This window comes from Alosa sapidissima, chromosome 8 (assembly GCF_018492685.1).
Source record: "Alosa sapidissima isolate fAloSap1 chromosome 8, fAloSap1.pri, whole genome shotgun sequence".
Classification (NCBI taxonomy): Eukaryota; Metazoa; Chordata; class Actinopteri; order Clupeiformes; family Clupeidae; genus Alosa; species Alosa sapidissima.
The window spans coordinates 10,413,882-10,430,760 of record NC_055964.1 but is presented as its reverse complement, the minus strand read 5'-3'; the positions used below and the strand labels follow the sequence as shown (position 1 = coordinate 10,430,760).

Sequence of the window (16,879 nt, the reverse complement as noted above, 5' to 3'; positions counted from 1 at the left end):
GTTAACGCCGTTAATAACGCGTTTAACTGACAGCACTATAGACCTCTCCAGAATAAGTCCCGCCTCCTAACTTCCGTATCCATCCAACCTTCGGTCGTCAAATGTCTATGGGAAATAACATGGCATTTTGAAAGATCGTACCTGTCAAACTCTGTAGGTGACAAAGTAGAAAAAGCTGCTGGGCAAATTGGCCTACACACTTCTGCCATCTAGTTTCCACTGGATTTTTTCATTAATTGGCGTTATTGGCCGTCATTACATTATTGGCTGCTACAATCATGTTGCTTTAAAATGGAAGCATTTGATTGGCTGCGCAATGACCTTCCACAATGTTTGCGGACTATACCTTTCATGTGCTAGATTGCTGTTTTTCTAACCTCTTTTCCGAATGTTTCTGCTTTTCTTGAACAAAATCAAGTCTGGCAGCTCAAGAAAAGAGACATGCAAGTGCATGAAATGTGGAGAGCATGGTTGGATACCTGCCATGCAGAGAATTGGCATACTCCCACATAGGCCTACTGTATACATTCAGTAATAGAATATGGATGCTGAAATATAATTTCCTATTTCTGGTCCACAGTTTAAAAAAGCACAAAATGGCTTTTGTTTTGAAGCATTTGCTCACAAGTCTCGATTTGCCAAGGTGAACAAGTATTAGCATTTCAGAGGGCACCCATTCTACAAAGGTGGGATTATGACATCTTTCATCATCTTCTTGAAATTTCTGTTCTATCTTCAATCTCAACAAAAATCATATCTTATGCTAATATTCCCCATTGAGCAATAACCTGCTCACAACAAAGCTTTTCATACCATTCATTTTGATATTAAATTTGACATTGTAGCTATAAGCCTGAACATCGTCAAACTCCTCATGAATTATTCAAACCACATAAAGCAGACGGTGAACATAAATAAATATCAGTGACAGCATAAAGGTTACTCCAAAGTCAATCAAAGTCAGCCACCCCAACTCTTCACTACATTCATGATTTATGTTTATTTTTCTGAAAACAACCATAGATACAAATTTAGGCAGTCTTCAGTCAGTCAGACAGTCTTCCTAAACAATTCCAAACAAATAAGTCTGCATACCAAAATCAAAGTAAACACAGCCCACTTGGGCTTACCATTTCATTGGATGTATAACTTCCACATGTAATATCCAAGTGCACAGACTGCGTTCTCTCTGACTTGTTTGTGTGTGAAAACTAGTTATACAAACTGTCATTTTTTATCAGTAGATAGGTTTGTTGTGGCATGTTTGCTTGTATCATCACATTCTCCATGTGATAAATTTGAGCTGACTGGCATTGACTTTGGGAAAGATAACCTAGCATCCCTGTGCAGCTATACGTCAAAAGCCAGGGAGTCAACATCAGATTCGATTTTCTGTCAGAATGGCAGTTATCCCCTGTATAGACACTAGACAGTTAATTTATTATTTGTTTGTTTTTTTGGACTTTGGAGTCCTCAGAATTGTTTGCCTCAGCTGAAGACAGAGCACCAACGCTCTTACCCAATAACATTTGCTGTGTTGATTGACTCACTCACAGGTCTTGTTTAGAAATGCAGCAGATTCAACATTCTCTGGCATGCTCTGTTTTCCCCACTTACTCCAAAGCAATTTTGCAGTGTTTTCATATTCTGATCGAGACATTAAGTCCTGGCGGCCTTTTAGCTCCCTATTTTGTGACTTAAGTGTGCCCATACGGCTGTGATGGATGACCCTACCGTCAATTCCCAGACGGTGTGCTCCATAATGGCACGATTCAATGTTTCAGCCTGACACAAAATAAATATGAGATGCGAGGAACACCGTGACGCTCAGCTGAGAGAGGCACGGAGAAGAATCCACTTTAAAGTTAATCTAATGCTAACAGAAGACCCCATCTGTAGTGTGGCTCTCGTAATGTCTTTAGAGGTATTAAAATAAATGATCCACAGTTGCAGGCTTCCTCTCACCGCCCGATTCCAATCAGTATAGGGTGGATCTAATGAACTGCCAGTGTTCTTGAAGCAAAGTCAGTGTGGTCTGGATTATAATCAATATTGATGTCCAGCCGATGTGGCACTTACAATTGGATGGATGGACCATTGGAGCTTTCTCAACTGTGATTTCCAAACGAGAGGACAGAAGTGATGAAGGGTGCTCTGCGTGCAGACAGTATTCCATTTGAAGAGGGATAAGAGGTGACAGGCACAAGCTTGGCAAATAAGAGCAAGAGCAATTGCAACGATCTGAAGAGGCTGGATCTTCAACAAAGCATTATGATGTTAATCCAGGCATCTGTGCATGTTAGGTGCTACATGATTTGTCATCCTGATTTTTTGGATGTCAGCGTCACTCTCAGAAACACACACACACACACAATGAATGATTTCCCATGACACCCATTTCTTACACAATATCTCACCTATTCTATTATGTTTATGTCTTTATGATACATTTGCCATGTGCTATCTGATCTTTGATCCTCACAGGTGTTGTGATGTTAAAGTTGTCCATCACAGCCAAAACTGCTATAACAAAACTTAACATAATATAAAAAATACAACATGGAGTACAACTGAAAACAGTCTTTTTTATCAGTGAAATTTGACTACACTGTTGGACCTCTAGAATAGATCCACTGACTGAAAGAAAGCCATACTCTGTCTTCTGTTTTGTTGCCATACAGAGAGAAAGGAAAGTTCTGCAGTCTGTTGTCGAAGTCCCTCTGGCAGATTGCTTGGCCACACAATGCAAAAGGATGCCAGCGCTGGAGAGAGCCAGACTGAGAGTGTGAGTGAATTTCACATCCTTGTTTATATACTCCCTTGCAGAATGTAAATGCTCAGAACTTTACTATGGGCAATACACGCATGCAAGTACAGTACAAGAACTATGAAAATAGTTGTCGACTGTCACAGACACTTTTTGGAAATGGTAAGGCAGTTTTTCATTGTCACTGTTTGATGGCATTTGGTTCATAACTTCCAACCAAAAATGTCTGACTGACACAAAACTCCTGGGTTTTGAGAAGTGTTGTGTGAATATATGGTATGTACCTTTTTACGTTAAGTACCCTAGTCATTCGTCAACATGTGAAAGACAAGAGAATACACAATTCAAATTCAAATCAAAGGGCAAGTGTGTTGACCTCTGTAAGTCAAGCATGGCTATACAAAAATATAGGTACTCGACTGAAAATGTCCATATACAGTTAAAACAATAGTTAAGGAGTTCCAATCAACTGGAAATGTGACAAACTTGCCTGGACAAAAGAGCCATATTTATATAAAAACAAAATTATACAATTCTACAGTTCAGATCAGCGGACTGAGATAAAGGTATACCTTCACTATACGATTAGGTAACACTGCTATTGATTTAAAAAATATTTATGTACAACTCATACAAGAACATTTAAATATATAGTTGTAATATATTATTCTCATTCATGTTCTGTTGTGTCTTGCCTACATCGATGAAGAGGATTTGTTTTTGTTATAGGATACTTTGACAACTGCTGACCTATACCCTGGATGGCCAGCATTATTTTCAGGCACTTCTCCACAGGATAACCGTCATCCTTAAACATGATAATGATGGAACTGTCTTTAATAGTCAACATAGTACCAATATCCTCTCTGACACTGACAGTTATCAGTTGCACAATGATCTGCCAATCAATTGTTTGCTTTTAAGCCATGACAACAATGTCCTCTAGTTTTCACTAGACATTGACATTGCTGTAATACATGAATAGGCTATTCAAAAGCGTATTTAACTATTGAATGTATTTGTAGTTGTCACAGGGGAAAAAACAATTAAATGAACACAAAAGAATCATCACATTTTGTATTGCGCTATAGGTTCAGAGTTTAATTAGCATGGCTGACCTTTGTGCCATTATCGAGTACTGCAGAAGTGGTCTATAACTAGATTTTTTTTTTTTTTTTAGTTTTTAAGCTCAATTATAGCCCAAGATGCCTGTTGTTATGCAGAAAGCCTTGAAGCACAGCAAGGTGTTTCATACTGACACATTGCTTATTGGGTGATAACACCTTCTGAAAAATAGTCATCACAATTTCATTACTTCATTACATTCTGTGTTTGGGGGTGTAGGGTGAGAACTAGGGAGAGCCTGTGTGGCCTTGCTATAGGTTCCTAGTGTTTGATCCTTGGGACAGTCAAGTAGAAGAGCTGACATGGAAACTGCTTATAGGTAATGAACACCATGAATAATCATGACTTACGCAATGAGCATTACCATGGATACAGGATATGGATGCAACAGTCGCCTGAATCTAATTATGGAACAGACATGGCACAGACACCAGTTTTCCTAAGCACACACCAATCTTCAATTAGAGAGCAGCAGGGATTGGGGTGAAATATGTTTGTGTAAACAACAGACACGTTACGGTAGGAGGTGTTCAGAGGACACAGGGCATCTCCCTTGTAGGTGTTTTGAATGTTCAAAGTTTCAAATAACACTGCCTCTCCGCCCAGAAGATTTTTATTTCACATCCAATGGTGTGAGACAACGTTTTTTATTTAGCTACTTATTTATTTATGCACAAGGCCAACAGTTGCATATTTCACAGAGGTAATCAGATTAGGATGCTCTCCAGAAATGGAAGGCTTCTGTTGGAGGTTAATTTGTTTACCGGGAAGCTGAACGCTGCTTCCCCCAAGTGGTGTCCCTGTTACCCCAAGTGCCTCTGTTTTCCTTGCAAATGAAGGCAGCTAAGTTGCAATATTGTTCTCCACCTTGTGTAAAGAAATGCCTCCTGTATAAAGTTCTCATTTCACCCTTGGTTGGCCTTGATTACACCAGATAAATTTAGCATGGGGAGGTTCACTTACCCTCGCAGATGCACTAAAAGAGGAAGAATGAACACACCTCTTAAACTGTAAGATGGAATATGCAGCAAGATTGGAATTGGGAAACGAGGCATAAAAGTAAATTAAAAGCGATAATTCGGTCCAAGACAAAATCTGCAATGGAAAGACTGCAAAATGAGAAGACTGCATTATACCATTATTTTCTTTTATAATTAAGAAATATAACAAATTATTATCTTATAAATTGGAAAAACAGTTTTATGATTCATTCTTTTGTCCAAAATCTTATTCGATATGCAACTCACAAATTAAAGCAACATATCATGTTCCATGCCAACAGCGTTTTCATGGGTACATTCTACTTGGATTTGAATGTTTTATTTAACTGTTTCAAATCTTAGCTGGCTAATTGATGTCCTTTTCCAGACATTTTATCATTAAATAAATGGCAATATCGTGACCAGAGACTTGGTTCCACTGAAGGTGGGAATGAGTTTCTTTGAAGGTCAGGTTAAAAAAAAAACGCACCAAAGAAACACTCTGTTTGCTTTGGTGCTTTCCAGTTTGCTGGCCATAACTGTTTAATTAATTTCAGTTACGCCATTAATAATGCATGAGACCATGACTTTTAAGCTCTGAATGAGAATCCCCCCCAGAACGCAATGCGGACTGATCAAAATAAAAATGTTTACATATTGAGCAAATGTCAAAGTTTTGATTGACAAACCAATCACACGGGGCAGTCAGTGCAGCAGAGCCTGAGGGAGCCACTGGGTCTGTTCTTATAAAGGAGTGTCATCTTGAGACAACATATAAATAAAACTGAATCTCAATGTCACTGTCTGTTGCTGGACGTGTCAGTTATGCCTGGCTTCGCTTCAAGCCCTTCTCTCATAACTAAGGATCAGTTTTAGACACCTATGTCACAGACACTCAAAAGGAAATTCAGTGGTGATGGGAATCGTACAATATTATTTCAATGTCACCATTTGTGAGAGTTAGTGGATAATCAACTAAACCTAAATCAGTGATACAGGCGTTCATGCTTTCCAGTGTACCCCCATAATTGTTCCACATTAGATTCAGGTAACATGACATAATCACATATATTTTGTCATGTCTATGGCATGTTGACAGGACATCTGTGGGAGGAATGGAGCGCAACTGTTCTAAGAAACTAATATACTTACACTAATATCATCAAATGCACTTACAGCAGGTGTAGCTGTCTTGCCCAATGTTATGAATTGTGGGTGAAATCATATTTCTGGTAAACAAGGACTGGTAACATTTCAGGCTGTTTGCACAGTGCTGTCCCCTCCCTCCTCTGGATCAATATGGCTTTGAGTGTCCCTAGAGTTCCACAGCACAGTCTCAAGCACAGTCTGCATCAAGAATTCCATATAAAAAACAGTACGTGACAGGAAATGTAATGTTCTTCTTCATCATCATCTTTTTTTGCTTTTCCATGTCACCTAAGCTGTTTTTTTTGTTGTCTTTTTTGCTTTTTCTTTGAACAGCCTGCTCTCAAATCAGCAGTCCTAAATTGTACTTTAAAAGTTTGAGGCACAATTTAATGAGTGGGGTTTAATTAAGTGTGATTTAAATGGGAGTACCTTTAGGGGTATCTAAGATGTGGCTTTTTAACAGGAAATGAATAGAGAGAGAAATACAGAAAAAAATGTTGGAATAAAATATTAAAGTAAAGGGACATTTCATGGTATATCTTGTTACAATTTAGGGATCATGGTCCCAAAAGATTAATAAATGATTAATGATACAGACATATTCTTTATCCTAATAATGTGAGCAACAGGCAACTGAATGGCAAACATTGAATAAAAAGCATGTGGGCTTTTCACACTTCCATCCTAAATGCTCACAGGAATTGCAGTGCAATGCAGTGCAGTGGAACTATGTGCAGTAATCATTTGATCTATGGAAGCGAAATAACCAATGGCTCAGCCACCCAGGGTGCCGATCATCCATAGTGATGATCTTTGACATATTTCAGATTAATCTGGCTGGTTGAGTTTCACAGAGAGTAAGATGAGATGCAAAGAGATGGGAGACGTTGAATTAAATGGGAAGCGCTGATACTTTGATCACATTACCCCTCCCTGGGCTTATAATGTATAAGGTAATTATTTTTGGAATGACAGCTCATAATTTCACAATGATGACTGCCATTATTCAGGTGCTTCAACACAATTTGTCAGGCTAGCCTGGAGAGCTGAAACTTTCCAAGTAGTGAATATCATTCAATAGATTTCCCTGGGCAGACAGGAAACACTATAAATCGCCTGTCAGCTGTTCATCAATATTAAACTTCCAACTGGATTTACAGACACCCATAAAGCAACCACATAAATGTTAAACTTTAAAACACATTTTTTTCTGATGTATTGTAAACATTGCATCTAGCTGTTTACCCTCCTTGTAATCATCTTGTGCATTTTAAAATAAACTGGGTGCAAATGATTGTGATAGCAATCTTAATTGCTTGTCATATACATTCTGACAGAATGAGACTAAATGACGGATACTGTCAGCTTCACTTCCACAGAGACAGCAAAGGGGGCTCACAGAAAGAAGTAAAGGGCTGCATGCCTGCAAGGGAATTACAATCCAATGTGGCTACATAATTCATGTATTCAGGGTGGAGAGAGAGAGACAGAAGAGAGAGAGAGAGAGAGAGAGAGAGAGAGAGAGAGAGAGAGAGAGAGAGAGAGAGAGAGAGAGAGAGGGAGGGGGGTGAGACAGAGGGCAGGCAAGCACCATTAGCCACAGATGGCCTGGACAGGATATGAAAACAACTGTCAAAATGGGTATGCAGACATGCACCTCTGCTGAAATGTATTGTGCATGTGAATAAATACAGTGAATACAGCTTTGCTCCCAATGTTGTGGAGTTTTGTAGTGACATTACTTCTCTGTGCTTGGTTCTCTGAGATATGTGAGAAATTCAGGTCAACTGAAGATGAGGAGTTGACAATAGTCATGAGATGATTACACACATTTATCCACTCTGAACTCATCCATCTTATTAATTAACACGATCAAATTAAATTGCCTGAGCTTCTAATCAAGGCGAATCAAGATGCTTAAAACCAACACTTGTTAATCAGCTAATCAGCTGGACTAGAGGGACACTCAGTCCCCTAGACTTTCCACTTCCTGTAATAGGCAAAAGGACACTCAGGGCACAGTTCTCTCTCCATCTCACTTTGTGACCTTGTTTATGTGTGTGTCTGTGTGTATGCGCACTTCTATTTTGGGTATATGCCTGTTTGTGTATGGGTGTTACATACATGTACCTCTGTGTACATGTATGTATGGCTCTGTGTGTGTGTGTGTGTGTGTGTGTGTGTGTGCTTGCACATTTGCAGGTCTCAGACTGCTCAGACTCCCCAGAGCAGTGCCCTGTGTCTTGCATGGAGCCCTTCACAGTGCGACGGCTCTCATGCCGGACGATGCAGCTCCCGCCGTTGGCTTTCCGGCAAGCGGAGCAGTACTACTGCGACAGGAGGCCCGAAACTGAAACCACCCAGCCGCGGCCGACCAGCTTACCCCTGCGGGCACCTCCGCTCATCGCCATCACCAACGCCGAGAGTGGCAGGTAGGATGACATGGAGGCTGTGTTTTTTAGGTCACTTTCTAAATTCAGTCAAGTCAAAGTACCGGTAGGGAGTTAAATGGTGAAAAATAGCTCTTACGCACATTCTCTGCCTGTGGCCTACGTCATTGTGTGTTCCTTGGGTCCATGTGCTTTGTGTGCTCTCCCCATGGTAGTTTCTCTACATTCCCTAGTCTCTCTGTTAGCCTCTCTGAAGTGAAACTACAAACAATGAGGAACGATGAATGACAGATCTCCCATCTTTCAGCTGTGTAATTGTATTAATTGTGGACTTCACTGAATGTGGACAAATATAGACTTGGAGGTCATTGATCTTTCATTGCAAATTGTGTGAGTTTTGGTATGGTGTTGAAGGCACAATGTAGTGTTCAAGAGCACATGTTTGCACATGCAGCATGTTTATGGATCCTACAACCGATTAAATTAATTATTATACTGTGTCCAAAACATCAGTCACTCAATTTCATAACATTGATACTACAACATTAAACCTTGAATCGTAATAACAATATTATTACTCTGTGGGGTATTTCAAGGTTACGGTTCCTTTAAATGCAAATGAAATTGCCACCGTGCCTCACACTCCATCAACAGACCAAACTGCTGTCAATCAGGAGCTTTGTGGGGTGTGACATCTCTCTTTTCGGGAGGACTGGAGGCATACACCAGAGACCTCTCAGGATATATCATCAGTAGTTCTAGTACTTCTGCAGTTAAAACATCAAGAAATCATTTTATTGATTCATTTAAAATACCCAGCAAGAGTTGGGGCTGCAGTAATCTAATATTACCACATAATGTTACATGTTTGTTTTACCTCTTAGAAATTAATGAATGAATAAATGTTACACGTCCGCCATCTAACCCGCAAACTCTGAAAGTGCTGAAATGAACAGTTGCTTCACTGACATTTTTTGACTGTTACAGAACCTCAGTATCAGTCTTGTTAGAGATGTCACACAAAGTGCTCTTGAATGTTTTGATGGGGCGTGAACTCACAGCTATTATTTGTGCCTATTGGCGGGCAGGACTAATACACACACTGTCAGAGAGGTGTCTGCAACCGGAGGATGCAATCAAACATGTGTAATGGAGGAGCCATTTCCTATCTGAGGCCACCCCTGTGATCTGCTCGGGAGCATGATTTGCACTCAGGCTCAGAGAGCTGTTTCGGTGTCTGCTTTCAGTCATCATTGATTTCCAACGTGATTGGAAATCAGGACACTGAAAGGAAATGGTTTCTATGTAGTCTAGCTAGCTATTCCTAGGGCTGTCGAGCCTGCCAAGATGTTGATAAGGCAGCTAAGGAAATGTCTGCTAGCCAGCTACAGGACTACCTCTACTGAAAACAGGGTCTTTACACTTGGCAGTGCTATAGTGGAAATGTCAGCCATTTTTCAATTTAGCCCTCTTTGTTTTGTCAAAACCACTATTGTCAACAGTGATACAACTGTCTTGTAACTTTGGCATAGGCATGAAACTTGCATCTGGACCTCAATAAAACTGGGCCTATCTTGGGCTATCCCATGATAGTTACCCTTTTAAAAAGATGTCAACTTCTTAAATTAGTGAGCCATAGCTATTCAGAAATGTACCGTGGAAGCTGTGACACCCAAACATTAAACAGAATGAGAAGTAACAGAGAAGGCACAAAATGACTAGAGAGGCAGTCAGCAGAGATGCAAAACGTCTGTCTATGGTGATGTGCAGCTGCCGTTATTTGACTCCATATGGTGTTATCCCTTCAAGAAAAAGATACGGTGGAACTGTCATCACATCCTTCCTACTTGCAAGGTGTAGGCCTATACAGCGACAGATTTATCTCCATAGGTTAGTATTTCAGTAGGGTAAATGTCGGCTTGTGTGAACGCCCATCACACATTTTCAACCTCTGAAAAGTCAAGGTAAATCAGGATTAGTACTAAAGAGGCATCAGTCAGACTTACCTATTCCCCATGTCTACCTTTTTATAAAACAGCACACTCTGTACAATGGAGCAATGGGGTACAGGAAAAATGTTTAAAATCATTTAAAATGATTTGCATAATTTATGCACATCCAGGGCTATTTCAACCATGAACATTACTTGATTGCCCATTCTGGCTCTATGATCTAAAATAGCCGACTGTGTAGTGCTTGTTTGTCTCAGAGCAGTCAAGGGACAAGGGTCAAAACAGAGACAGTGTTTTGGCTCCTATAGGATTTAGACAGTCCTTTACTCTGGGCTATTTTTAAAATGCAGAGACCACCCAAGGTGTGCAAATCATCCAAATGTTTAGGTACCCTTTGAATCAGAAATGCCTGTAGGCCTGATCTGAGTAACAACTTAAATTTAGGTGAGCTGTTAAGTGGATTTTGTAGAAAGTCTAAATCTAAATTGATCCCATGTCACCTATCCTACAGTGCATTTAGCCAGTTTAATTGTATGCATATAATATGAAACACAAACACATGAAGGGAAAGAAACTTAGAACTGAAAATACAAGGCCTAATTTATTAGGTCCTCAAGTCATCCTGACAAATAATTATAACTGAGCTAACTAATAAAGTTCAATGTTCTAGGTCAGGGGTATTCAATTAATCTTCAGCGAGGTCCAGTTACGGAAAATTTCCTCAAGCAAAGGTCCGGAGCATCATAATGTTTAACGTGCGTGTTTAGGCTATGTATATGTATGTATGTATAATATTAGGATGGATGGATGGAGCCTAGTTGTAGATAGATAGATACTTTATTGATCCCCAAGGGGAAATTCAAGAAATAGAAGATTGTAGGCCTAGGCCTAATGTTTAATGTGGAATAAAATAAGTAGCCTAAAAGGCAACATTCGAAATGAGGAGAAATAAGGCAAGATAAAGAGTAGCCTAATTGGGGAGAAAAACTGAGTAGGCCTAGCCTTGGCTATTTTTAAGATCTTGACGTGAACTTAAAATAAAATTTGAGCTGAGACAAGGATGGATATTCCACAGCTGGTTCCTTGAACCCATTAATCAGCAAGTTTAATTTATTTTTTTTAGTTTTTTTTAGTTGACCCGAAATCCTGGAAACCAGGAATATCACGTTGTTGGGCAGTGAATGCATGTAGGCTTAACTAGATTGTGGTGGATCAATCATATTGCCTTCTTAAATCGTAAAATATTCTGTGGTCTCAGTTCACTGTTGAATGGGCCTAGCCTACCCTATGCTTGCTCAAAATATATGCTTTGTCTAGTAGAGGTGCTTCAAATTGGTGCTTAAAATCGCCTGTCTCAGAGAATATAGAAGAGGTCCAGGGCAATTCCTCGCAAAACTGTCACATCCATATTTAGTTGGCGTTACGGACGTGACAGTTTTGCGTTGCCCCCGTATCGTTATATAAAGCTCTGGGCCCACTTTCCCGATAACGACGGAGACACGCTCTTACGAGGGTTTTCTACGATTCATCTTACGATCGTTCGTTTGGTTTTTCCGACTGTTTCCCGAACATGCTCGTAGCGTGAACGCGCGTGCACTGCTCTTAAGATGCTCTTAAGGGGAGCTGTCCACGTTAATAGTTCTGAAATATCCTCTGATTTGACGGTGATGTCAGGTGACTGCACGTCACAGCTATAGGCCTACCATTTAAACTTCGGGTCTACAGATTAATTCACATCAATACGAAAATAGAAACACTTTGAGATCTGCATGTAAGCATCCCAAGTAGGTTATATACCACACAGAGACATAAATAATTGTAATTATTTTAAGATTAGATTGTTGCACCATGCAATAATTTTTCGCGGTGTCAAAAACACGTTTGAAGATAAGAAAGAAGTCGAGTAAGAAAGAGAGGAAATGTGTAGGCTTAGATTTTGATGCAGTAGGCTACAGACTAAACCACATGTTGCTTTCTCTGCTTTTTACCTCATATGCCTAATAAAATATAGCCTTCACTTAGCAAAGATAATGTCAAACTATTCTGGCAACGTCTCGTTTAATAACTTGATTGCATTTTTGTCCGCTTTTCATCACATTATTATGACCATTAAATGTAGGCTATTTTGCACGCTAAAATCTGATTCATCACAGGTAAACACAATAAAGAATGGGAACGTAAGTTGGATTATGTATTCTAAGTTGTAATTCCTCTGTATGTCCTGTTGGTGACCTCAGTGAGAAGTACTGTTAAGACGCTCTTAGCCGGTAACGAGTACTCTGGAGCACTCGTAGATCTACGAGTGTTTTCACGACGCTGTTACGATGGTTTCGGGAAACAGTCGGCAAATCTTAAGACGTTCGTAAGAGGGACTTTACGACGCTCTTAGGCTTAAGATGCTTTCGGGGAACTGGGCCCTGGGCGTCTTAACAGTACTTCTCACTGAGGTCACCAACAGGACATACAGAGGAATTACAACTTAGAATACATAATCCAATTTACGTTCCCATTCTTTATTGTGTTTACCTGTGATGAATTAGATTTTAGCGTGATGAATTAGATTTTAGCATGCAAAACAGCATAGCCTACATTTAATTGTCATAATAATGTGATGAAAAGCGGACAAAAATGCAATCAAGTTATGAAACGAGGCGTTGCCAGAATAGTTTGCCATTATCTAAGTGAGGGCTATATTTTATTAGGCCTATAAGGGTACAAGCAGAGAAAGGAACATGTGGTTTAGTCTGTAGTCCTACTGCATCAAAATCTAAGCCTACACATTTCCTCACTTAACTCGACTTCTTTCTTATCTTCAAACGTGTTCTTAAGTGACACAGCGAAAAAGTAGCCTGTTGCATGGTGCAACAATCTAATCTTAAATAATTACAATTATTTATGTCTGTGTGTGGTATATAACCTACTTGGGATGCTTACATGCAGATGTCAAAGTGTTTCTATTTTCGTATTGATGTGAATTAATCTGTAGATCCGAAGCTTAAACGGTAGGCCTATAGCTGTGGTGCAGTTACCCGACATCACCATCAAATCAGAGGATATTTCAGAACTATTAACGTGGACAGCTCCCCTTAAGAGCGTCTTAAGAGCAGTGCACGCGCGTTCACGCATACGAGCATGTTCGGGAAACAGTCGGAAAAACCAAACGAACGATCGTAAGATGAATCGTAGAAAACCCTCTTAAGAGCGTGTCTCCGTCGTTATCGGGAAACTAGGCCCTGTTCTCGCTAGCTTTCTCCTCTTTGAGCAGTCGATGATTTGAAAATAACTTACTTATCGTTAACTTAGATATCTATCTGATTGTTTCTCGTCCCGTCTCCTCTCCTCGCTCGTTTCAGGCTATCAGTCTCTTCTCCATAGTAGGCTACTTTACTCACTGACTCGACTTTATCAGAATTCACAGATTTCACTGGCTGACTAGCAGCAAGCGAAATGATGGTTCCTGAAGCTCCTGAAGTAAATGCTGTTATCCTAACCAACGAAACATTTAGCGCAGCTTTGAAATCTTACGTGAAAATCTAAATTAGGCTATTATGGTCTGGGTCCGGATAGGATCACGTCACGGTCAGGACTTGGACCGCGGTCCGCCATTTGGTGATGGCTGTTCTAGGTGTTCTGGGCCCAGTTCCCCGAAAGCATCTTAAGCCTAAGAGCGTCGTAAAGTCCGTCTTAAGAACGTCTTAAGATTTGCCGACTGTTTCCCGAAACCATCGTAGCTGAAGAGCGTCGTGAAAACACTCGTAGATCTATGAGTGCTCCAGAGTAGGCTACTCGTTACCGGCTAAGAGCGTCTTAACAGTACTTCTCACTGAGGTCACCAACAGGACATACAGAGGAATTACAATTTAGAATACATAATCCAACTTACGTTCCCATTCTTTATTGTGTTTACCTGTGATGAATCAGATTTTAGCGTGCAAAATAGCCTACATTTAATGGTCATAATAATGTGATGAAAAGCGGACAAAAATGCAATCAAGTTAATAAACGAGACGTTGCCAGAATAGTTTGACATTATCTTTGCTAAGTGAAGGCTATATTTTATTAGGCCTATGAGGTAAAAAGCAGAGAAAGCAACATGTGGTTTAGTCTGTAGCCTACTGCATCAAAATCTAAGCCTACACATTTCCTCTCTTTCTTACTCGACTTCTTTCTTATCTTCAAACGTGTTCTTGACACCGCAAAAAAATTATTGCATGGTGCAACAATCTAATCTTAAAATAATTACAATTATTTATGTCTCTGTGTGGTATACTACATGCAGATGTCAAAGTCTTTCTATTTTCGTATTGATGTGAATTAATGTGTAGATCCGAAGTTTAAATGGTAGGCCTATAGCTGTGTCGTGCAGTCACCTGACATCACCGTCAAATCAGAGGATATTTCATAACTAATAACGTGGACAGCTCCCCTTAAGAGCATCTTAAGAGCAGTGCACGCGCGTTCACGCTACGGAAATGTGTAGGCTTAGATTTTGATGCAGTAGGCTACAGACTAAACCACATGTTGCTTTCTCTGCTTTTTACCTCATAGGCCTAATAAAATATTCACTTAGCAAAGATAATGCCAAACTATTCTGGCAACGTCTCGTTTCATAACTTGATTGCATTTTTGTCCGCTTTTCATCACATTATTATGACAATTAAATGTAGGCTATGCTGTTTTGCATGCTAAAATCTAATTCATCACGCTAAAATCTAATTCATCACAGGTAAACACAATAAAGAATGGGAACGTAAATTGGATTATGTATTCTAAGTTGTAATTCCTCTGTATGTCCTGTTGGTGACCTCAGTGAGAAGTACTGTTAAGACGCCCAGGGCCCAGTTCCCCGAAAGCATCTTAAGCCTAAGAGCGTCGTAAAGTCCCTCTTACGAACGTCTTAAGATTTGCCGACTGTTTCCCGAAACCATCGTAACAGCGTCGTGAAAACACTCGTAGATCTACGAGTGCTCCAGAGTACTCGTTACCGGCTAAGAGCGTCTTAACAGTACTTCTCACTGAGGTCACCAACAGGACATACAGAGGAATTACAACTTAGAATACATAATCCAACTTACGTTCCCATTCTTTATTGTGTTTACCTGTGATGAATCAGATTTTAGCGTGCAAAATAGCCTACATTTAATGGTCATAATAATGTGATGAAAAGCGGACAAAAATGCAATCAAGTTAATAAACGAGACGTTGCCAGAATAGTTTGACATTATCTTTGCTAAGTGAAGGCTATATTTTATTAGGCCTATGAGGTAAAAAGCAGAGAAAGCAACATGTGGTTTAGTCTGTAGCCTACTGCATCAAAATCTAAGCCTACACATTTCCTCTCTTTCTTACTCGACTTCTTTCTTATCTTCAAACGTGTTCTTGACACCGCAAAAAAATTATTGCATGGTGCAACAATCTAATCTTAAAATAATTACAATTATTTATGTCTCTGTGTGGTATACTACATGCAGATGTCAAAGTCTTTCTATTTTCGTATTGATGTGAATTAATGTGTAGATCCGAAGTTTAAATGGTAGGCCTATAGCTGTGTCGTGCAGTCACCTGACATCACCGTCAAATCAGAGGATATTTCATAACTAATAACGTGGACAGCTCCCCTTAAGAGCATCTTAAGAGCAGTGCACGCGCGTTCACCGCTACGGAAATGTGTAGGCTTAGATTTTGATGCAGTAGGCTACAGACTAAACCACATGTTGCTTTCTCTGCTTTTTACCTCATAGGCCTAATAAAATATTCACTTAGCAAAGATAATGCCAAACTATTCTGGCAACGTCTCTTTTCATAACTTGATTGCATTTTTGTCCGCTTTTCATCACATTATTATGACCATTAAATGTAGGCTATTTTGCACGCTAAAATCTGATTCATCACAGGTAAACACAATAAAGAATGGGAACGTAAATTGGATTATGTATTCTAAGTTGTAATTCCTCTGTATGTCCTGTTGGTGACCTCAGTGAGAAGTACTGTTAAGACGCTCTTAGCCGGTAACGAGTACTCTGGAGCACTCATAGATCTACGAGTGTTTTCACGATGCTCTTAAGCTACGATGGTTTCGGGAAACAATCGGCAAATCTTAAGACGTTCGTAAGAGGGACTTTACGACGCTCTTAGGCTTAAGATGCTTTCGGGGAAGTGGGCCCTGGCCTTATTCTGAGCTCTGTAGATCTGTTCACTGTATGTCTTCTGAAATTATTAGTCGACTTTCTCTCTATCCCTCTCGAATTCAAATGCATTTTTAGAGAGAAAGAGTCATACTTTTCAAAAAAATTAAAGTGTAGTATTAGTAGACTATGCATTGCCCATTCCGAGTGGGTAAAAGAAAATCGTCACGCCAGCACCTTGCCGAAATGGGCGTGTTCGGGGGGGGGGGGTTGGGTGGGTCAGTTGTATAGCTTTCCTAGGAGAGCGCAGCATCTAGCAGTTGAGACTACACATGATGCCTGCTGGCCTTTTTAACCTTTGCCTTATTATTGTATTGTCTAAATATATTTT

General features: G+C 39.9%; 1 protein-coding gene across 3 annotated transcripts in view; it reads left to right on the top strand.

Annotated features, from left to right (window-relative positions):
* pde4d (phosphodiesterase 4D, cAMP-specific) overlaps window positions 1–16,879 on the top strand; it is a 148,956-nt gene that overhangs the window by 17,313 nt on the left and 114,764 nt on the right. For all 3 annotated transcript variants that reach the window (XM_042101001.1, XM_042101000.1, XM_042101002.1), the window contains exons 2-3: window positions 2,682–2,785; window positions 8,224–8,453. In XM_042101001.1, coding sequence (XP_041956935.1) covers window positions 2,744–2,785; window positions 8,224–8,453 — 272 coding nt within the window. In that variant the 5' untranslated portion in view covers window positions 2,682–2,743. The remainder of the gene's footprint in view (window positions 1–2,681; window positions 2,786–8,223; window positions 8,454–16,879) is intronic.